Source organism: Aulonocara sp. 'chitande type north' Nkhata Bay, linkage group LG20, assembly GCF_057382095.1.
Source record: "Aulonocara sp. 'chitande type north' Nkhata Bay isolate Kocher_YH1m ecotype deep benthic linkage group LG20, A_spYH_male_GT1.1, whole genome shotgun sequence".
NCBI classification, from domain to species: Eukaryota; Metazoa; Chordata; class Actinopteri; order Cichliformes; family Cichlidae; genus Aulonocara; species Aulonocara sp. 'chitande type north' Nkhata Bay.
Genome location: NC_141363.1, coordinates 23470908 through 23479279, shown reverse-complemented (window position 1 = coordinate 23479279; position 8372 = coordinate 23470908). Strand labels below are relative to the sequence as shown.

Sequence of the window (8372 nt, the reverse complement as noted above, 5' to 3'; positions counted from 1 at the left end):
CATTAGGAGCCCCTGATTAGAGGATCTGAGTGCCCTTGTGGGGATATATAAATTAAGAAGGTCAATCAGATAACTAGGTGCCAGGTTATTTAAAATTTTAAGTTCTACATACTACACAGGTCATGAACAAGATTTTTTTAAATTTTCATTGTAAGTGGGCTAAAGCAGTTAATTAAAAGTAGCCTAACATAAATGTAAAAACTGACAATGAAAACTGTCGGTTTAACCCTGCCTGCGCTGGCCTGACCTGCAAAGTTTAAGGTGTGCACTGCACAATTTACCCCACAAGGTTGTGCTGTTGAGTCAGATAAGTTCTCATGCAGAAGTGGCATAGAATAGAGATTGAAAATGTGACGTCATTCAAGGGGAAAACCGCAAAGGATTGTGGTAACTCATGGCAAGAGCTACTAGCGCACACAGGCTTTCAATTGAAATCAGTTACACAGCGATAAAAAGAAACCAAAAATGGCAAGAAGCTGTTGTATTATTAACTGCACAAGCTGGGCGAGCAACAGCCGCGTGAAGCCGACGGGTAAAGCGATTGGTTTTTATCGGATTCCGGCGTGGAGCAGAAATATTCCAAGCCATGTCTCCGAAGTCAAGAAGAGGCGACGGATGGCCTGGATTGCCGCTATCCAAAGACCTAATATAACGTTCGAAAACACTCCACCTCACATGTTAGTCTGCTCCAAGCATTTCCACAAAGGTAAGTGTTTTGTAGTAGTTAATACGTCTTATTTGGCGCTGAACAGAAATCATCGCGCTATGCTCCTTTGATCATAAAATGATCTTGTCTTTGTCTGTATGCATGTGTGTTTTTCAGCACCTGTCACTACGGAAACTACAGCTGAGATCCAACCACAGCAGATAACTCCACAGCACGAGGATGAAGATCTGCAGGACTGTAAAATGTGTTCTCTAAGGTTACAAGAAATAGCACACCTGCAGGAAGAAAACCTAATATTACAAAAAGAACTGTCCAAAAGGAAATTAGACATGGAATTCTTGAAAGATAACAACTCTAAAGTTAAATTCTACACAGGGCTGCCTTCTTTTGCTTTACTAATGGGGGTGCTACAACAAATCAGCCCGAGCTTGCCAGACACTGACAGGAAAATTTCCCAGTTTCAGATGCTCTTGTTGACTCTCATGCGTTTAAGACTCAACCTTCCAATTGCACATATTGCACACCTCTTTGATATTAGCCGGACAACCACATCCACTGTATTTAACATTACTGTAAATGTGCTATACGCTCACCTCAGTCCACTGGTGCACTGGCCGGGAAGACATTGCATACAGGCCAGTATGCCACACCAGTATGTTGAGATGTTTGGTGACCGGGTGACAGTTATTGACTGTTTTGAACTGTTCATAGAGAGAGCACAAAATTTATGCGCCATGGCGGAGACGTATTCCACATACAAAAGTAGACACACAATGAAATATCTCATTGGCATCACACCACAAGGGACCATCTCTTTCATTTCTAAAGGATGGGGAGGGCGTACCAGCGATAAACGAATAGCTGAAACATCTGGCTTTCTACAGAAGCTGTCACCTGGGGACACAGTGCTCGCTGACCGGGGTTTTGATATCAAGGAAAGTGTTGCCTTAATGGGTGCCACTTTAAAAATCCCAGCATTTACACGGGGTCGTAGTCAGCTACAAGCAAAAGATGTGGAGGACACACGAAAACTGGCACATGTCAGGATCCATGTTGAACGCGTTATAGGCTGTCTACGGTCCAAGTACACTATCCTAAATGACACCATCCGTTTAGGTTTTGTGGTGCCATGTGAAGGTGAGAACATGACTTTGCTGGATAAGATAGTCGCTGTGTCATGTGCGCTCACAAATATGTGCCCAAGTGTTGTTGTGAAGCATGCAAGTGATGAATAACTGTTTTCCAATTTGTTGTATCAATTGTTTGTTGTGGTTGTTATTGTTTTGTTGTGCAGCTGTTTTTTTATACAAATCAGCAAATAATGCACAACGGTATACTATTTTGCCTTTGTCCTGTAAGCTTCTGTCACGGTCTCGCTGGCAGACCGTGGGGATGTGGGGAAAGGAGGACCCAAAATGCAGGACTCTACAGTGCAACAGTGTTTATTTACAGTGGTGACAATCCAAACAACAATAAATCCCCCGTGCGATCCCAACTCCCGTTCCGTGTCTTCTCCTTTAGCCCGTGCTCCGTGCTCTGTCTCCGTTCCCTGTGTACTCTCTGTGTGCTGCCTCCTGGTCGCCACAATTCCTCGGGAAGTCACTCAACGATCCAGCGTCGAGGAGCTCTCAGCCACACTGTTTTGAAGCTCCTCTGACGAGGCTTGATCGGCGCCAGGTGTGTGGATTCCTGGGTGGGACCGGTCAGCTGGCAGGGCCACACCCACCAGGCCTAAAAGTGCCTGCCACGACCGCACCCTCACACACACACACACGCACATAAACACCTGACAGTACACCAACACGGAAAGCAGGACAGCGGACACAACCATAATAACAATAATCACAATAACCACGATAATAATAATAGTCCACACTGCTCACAGACCCCGAATCCCTGGAACTGGGTCCGTGACAGTACCCCCCCTCTAAGGGTCGACTCCTGGCGACCCCAAAACAAAACAAACAAAAAACAGGAAAACCAACCCAGGGCGGGCGGCGGGGGGAAAACAGGACGGAGGGCCGGAAAACCCCAGTTCAACAGTCCAATCACTGCCATGGTGATGGAAGCAGAACGCTTCAGGCGGCCTGCCACGGATCCGGTGGCAACGGCGTTGCAGCTCCGGCGGGCGGCCACGGGTCCGGTGGCGGCAGTGTGACTGCTCCGGCGGCCTGCCACGGGTCCGGTGGCGGCGGCGTTGCTGCTTCCGCCTCCGCACAACGCACGATACCCGATGTACCGGCCAGGCTGCAGGACGTGGCGGCCGGGCTTCAGGACGTGGCGGCCGGGCTGCAGGACGTGGCGGCCGGGCTGCAGGACGTGGCGGCCCCTCCGGCACGCAGACCGCCAGCTCTGGCTCAGCGGATCCCTCCGGACCTCCAAGCTCCTCCGGTGGCAGCGCGGGCTCACCAGGCTCGCTGAGCTCCTCTGCTGGCAACGCCGGTTCCTCCGGCTCGTTGAGGTCCGTCAGCAGCAGTGCGGGCTTCTCAGTGGGTGGCTCGCTGGGCTGCTCCGGCTCACAGTGCTCCTCCGGCGTTAGCTCGCTGAGCTCCTCCAGTATTAGCTCGCCGAGCTCCTCCGGCTCGCCGAGCTCCCACTCGGGCACGCTGAGCTCCTCTGGCTCGCCGAGCTCCCGCTCGGGCACGCTGAGCTCCTCCAGCTCGCTGAGCTCCCGCTCGGGCACGCTGAGCTCCACAGCTGGCGACGCGGGCTCCTCCCGCTCGCTGAGCTCCCGCTCGGGCATGCTGAGCTCCTCCGGCTCGCTGTGCTCCTCCGGCCGTGGCGCGGGATCCCCCTGCACACTGAACCGGTCACCTGGCGGTGACGATGGCGACATGGCAGCAGCAGGCGGTGGATGTGGTGGCAGAGTAGTTCCAGCAGGCATACCAGCCTCCAACACAGCTGGCTGTAGGAAAGCTTTAGAGTCTGGCTGCGGTGAGGCACGCCGGCGGCGCAAGCGTCGCTTCTTTAACGATGCCGGGGCCGGCGTATCAGGCTGAGGGTCCACCAGCTGGCCGGACAGGAGAGCAGCTGTGTGATTTTGAGCCGCCGGTCCTTGGTCCGCCGACTCAGCAGGTGCCGCAGAGGTGAGTGGAGATGGGGTGAGGTGCAGAGGGCGAGTGAAACGTGTCCCCCGCAATGGAGGGTCCAACAAGCGAGCTGCAAGCGACGGCGGGGAGGCTATCAGCCTATGAAAAAAGAAATAGGCAGCAAGGGCTCCCAGGGAGTTTGCCACATCCTCCTCGCCCGGACAGCCCAAACCAAACAGCTCAAAACAGGAACTTTCCCTCAGCGTGGTTATAATCGAAATTAGTCTCTTAATGTCCAAAAAGCTCACAGATGAGGTGATTGATGATAAGAAGGAATCAAAAAATACGACCTGTAAGTGTCTCTGATGTGGATCTGCCGCCTGGATAATGCTCCGACAGTATTTCCAGAGCTGGGCGAGCAATTCCTCCTGTGAGACGGTCCTTGAGTCCGCTGGGCCCATAATGGCTGGATCGTTCTGTCACGGTCTCGCTGGCAGACCGTGGGGATGTGGGGAAAGGAGGATCCAAAATGCAGGACTCTACAGTGCAACAGTGTTTATTTACAGTGGTGACAATCCAAACAACAATAAATCCCCCGTGCGATCCCAACTCCCGTTCCGTGTCTTCTCCTTTAGCCCGTGCTCCATGCGCTGTCTCCGTTCCCTGTGTACTCTCTGTGTGCTGCCTCCTGGTCGCCACAATTCCTCGGGAAGTCACTCAACGATCCAGCGTCGAGGAGCTCTCAGCCACACTGTTTTGAAGCTCCTCTGACGAGGCTTGATCGGCGCCAGGTGTGTGGATTCCTGGGTGGGACCGGTCAGCTGGCAGGGCCACACCCACCAGGCCTAAAAGTGCCTGCCACGACTGCACCCTCACACACACACACACACACACACACACACATGCACATAAACACCTGACAGTACATCAACACGGAAAGCAGCGGACACAACCATAATAACAATAATCACAATAACCACGATAATAATAATAGTCCACACTGCTCACAGACCCCGAATCCCTGGAACTGGGTCCGTGACAGCTTCAATAGTAACATGTAACACTGTTGTCAGTTATAAATAAAGACAGTCCTGATGAAAGACTTGTGCAACACTTACTTTATTTGTATTGGTTCTGACACTGTATATTAGTACAAACTGAAAAGAAAGAGATTGCGTCGGCCCATTCTGGACATAAAGAGATAATTTACAGCACAGCTGTAAAGTGCAGTGGTGCAAATCGGCAAATATTTACAACAAAGTATGACTGTTGTGACAGACATTTATAGCAATGTAAACATCTTATAATTCACTGTAAGTGACAGAACACCAGGTAACACAAACCATAGAGTGCAGAGTACAGGAAGATGGGTCCACCTTAAAGTGACACTAAACATGAAATCACAATAAAGTCCTTCAATATAAGAGAGTTGTCTCTGAACGGGTGTAATTGAAATACTGTCTGGTTAGTTTTCTATGCAAGCTTTTTTCTTTCGTTTTTTTTTTTGTCACGGTAACATCCATGGAATGTGGCCCTTGTGAAACACTGGGTTCTGGACCAGTGTAGTGATTGGCCAAGAGCTCAGGCATCACAACTTTGTAGAAGAAATCCTGAGCGACAGGCAGCATTTTAGCCCACAAGTCTACATCTGGCATCACACGTGTAATAACACAAGCTTCTGTTGTCCACACAACAAAGTCACAAAAGTGTATTGGAACCGACAATGAACTTCTTGCGGTGCTGCAAATGCGTGCATTTGATGCGGCGCTTGGATCGTTTTGCCACGAGTTACCGGCATGCAGTGCGCGAAAGTCACGTGGTCTGTCAATCTCTATAAAAGTGTTTGATTATCGCTTGTAGCTGATGTTGCACAATGTAGCAAAACAAGCAGACGGTAAGCCAACACATGTTGCTTCAAATTCTCTTATAATAAATGGAAATTAAAATTAGTTTAAACAACACAATTTCCATCTAATCACAGCAGAGATAGTGAAGGTAGATGAGTTTCAAAACCTTGGATAAGTCCAGTCTCCTGGAAAGAGGTTGGACTATATCCCAGTATCCCCTTGGCTTGCTACCAATACGTTGGTGTTTCTCCCTGTAGACAAGAGGGTTCCCTGAAACCTCTGGTCAGGTAATGGCCGGGCTTCTTGGAGTCCCAGGGTGGGGTGCTCCACCTGGTGACTCCCATCGTTTTGGGAGACTTCAGTGCTCATGTAGGCAATAACAATGTAACCTGGAGGGGCACAATTGAGAGGAACAGTGTGTTCTGTTACTGAATTTCTGTGCAAACCACAGTTTATCAATAACAAAGACCATGTTTGATCATAAGGGTGTCCACCCTCGGCCAGAAGGTCAGTGATTTTACAATTGTATCAGCAGATCTGCAGCTGTATGTTCTGGACTCTAGTGAAGAGAGGGGCTGAGTGTGAAGCAGCGTGAATGAGAATCAGCACCTCCAAGTCTTAGGACACCTCAGTCAGAAGTAGGTGGAGTGTCCACCCCGGGTCAGAAACAAGTTATTGGCCCAAGTGGAGGAGTTCTTGAGGTCTGGTTCACAAGTGAAGACAGAGGATAGCAGGACATCCACTGACAGATTGGTGTTGTGGCTGCAGTGATGCCAGCCATACTGGTCCATCATGGTGAAGAGAAACCTGAGTGTAAATACAAAGTTCTTGATCTACATCCCTACCCTCACCTATGGTCACGAGCTCTGGGTAGTGTTTGAAAAAAAGAGATGGCAGATACAAGCAGCAGAAATTAGCTTTCTCAGAAAAGTGGCTGGCCTCCCCCTTAGAGATAGGGTGAGGAGCTTGGCTATCGGGAGGGGCTCAGAGTAGAGCCGCTACTGCTCCACATCAAAAGGAGCCAGTTAAGGTGATTCAGACATCTGACAAGATTTATTATTATTATTATTATTAATATTATAACTTTATTTCAGACATATACAACCTCCTGGGTGAGGTGTTCTGGGCATATCCCACCAGGAGGAGGTCCCAGGGCAGACCCAGGACATGCTGGAGAGATTATATCTGTCAGCCTGAACGCCTTGGTGTTCCCCGGTATTGGAGGTAACTGGGGAGGTCTGGGCTTCCTTGCTTAGGCTACTGCCCCCATGACCCAGATAAGTGGAATTAGTTTTGCTGTCACTGAAGTTTAAAATTAACGCCATCCAGGCTTTGATTTCACTGAAACATTCTAACAGAGCCTTTAATGAGCTGCCATCATTTCACGGTGTGGGACGGAGAGATTTCGCAGGTCTTTCCTCCCCACTGCTGTCAGACTCCATAATAAAGACTTTAACTGATCAAGCACACACATCCATACATATGCAATAATACTAAGTGCAATAATCCTTTCTGTCATCGTTGTATTTTTACTCAGTTGTATATAGTATTTGTATTTGTATTCTATTTTTATCTTATTGTATATTTATTTTATTTTATTCTACTGTATATAGTATTTTATTCTATTCTGTACAGTTGTGTACTGTATTTATTCTTATTGTATTCTAATTTTTGCCTCATAACTTTTGCACTGTCCACTTCCTGCTGTGACAAAACAAATTTCCCACGTGTGGGACTAATAAAGGTTATCTTATCTTATCTTATCTTATCTTATCTTATTTGTATGTATGACCTCTGTATCTCTGACCTCTGATGGAGGAATCCAGACAGTGAACATCCAGCAACATCAGTTACAATGTGTTTCCTCAGCACACTTTAAAATCAACTGGGTTGTACGAGCCATTTATAAATAAGGGCGTTATGTCTCAAACAAGTGACAATTTTCTTACAGAAAAGATGAACAAAAATGGGCGTTTGAACTTTAAAAAGCACAGGCTACATAGCCCACTTCTCCTTAATGCACGTTCACTTTCTATATCTTAAATACAACTTCTGCTTCTACCCTGAAACTCAAACTTTACAACAGGTCATGGCCGCAAAGTATTCTGTAATTCATTCCCTCACATATAAGAAGATGAAACACCACATTTTTTTTACCTGTTCTGCTTTTTCTTATTTTCTGTCAGACGCACATTCTTATAATACTCACATTCAATATGGCCAACTGAGAACCTACCTGATTATTTTTGCTGACCATGTCCAGCTTTATGATCATAATGTACCTACCATCTGATGGTTCCTTCAAGTAAATAAAGTGCTGTGTCACGAAACTCAAATGACTTCAAACTTGTTTACTGAAGATGAAAGTGAGTTAACTGTACTTAGATGATCTTCACGATCACCCAATCTCAGTACAATTGAGTAATAAGGTGAGTGAATACATTTTTGTTTGAAATTTTCTATTTTGATGGCTCAAAACTTCCTCTCTGTCAGTGTCAAAACTTTTTTAGTAGTCGAGTTGCTTTTAGATGATGCAGTGTTTTTGGTTTCACACGAAACTGGAGTACAGCCAGACAGCTAAATTAAAGTGAATTTGATCAAGTCTGAAAAGTCTGCTTTGTGAGACCCAGGACAGACTTCCAGAAACCAAAAGAATCAACTTCTGCAACTTCTGAAGGACGATTTAAAAGAAACCCATAAATAAATGGACACTTAATCTTTGACTCTGCAGTAGAAAAAAACCCATCAAAGCGCAGGAGTGTGAATTTGAAGGAGGGACTGCGAGGATAAGAGAAGTTAGAAGTTCCTTGTTTCCAAACAGAGAAGTAA

The 8372-nt window shown here is 47.3% G+C and overlaps 1 protein-coding gene across 1 annotated transcript; it reads left to right on the top strand.

The window, feature by feature from the left end:
- Positions 1–423: 423 nt before the first annotated feature.
- LOC147305626 (uncharacterized) lies at positions 424–2144 on the top strand. Its single transcript, XM_086277824.1, has 2 exons — positions 424–706; positions 824–2144. Exons 1-2 carry the CDS (start codon positions 466–468, stop codon positions 1900–1902), a joined length of 1320 nt encoding a protein of 439 aa, XP_086133950.1. The 5' UTR covers positions 424–465; the 3' UTR covers positions 1903–2144.
- The last annotated feature ends 6228 nt before the right edge of the window (positions 2145–8372 follow it).

Coding starts and splice junctions, on each gene's coding strand:
- LOC147305626 (XM_086277824.1), top strand. CDS start 466: ATGGCAAGAAGCTGTTGTATTATTAACTGCACAAGCTGGGCGAGCAAC. Junction 707..823: donor CTCCAAGCATTTCCACAAAG/GTAAGTGTTTTG, acceptor TGTGTTTTTCAG/CACCTGTCACTACGGAAACT.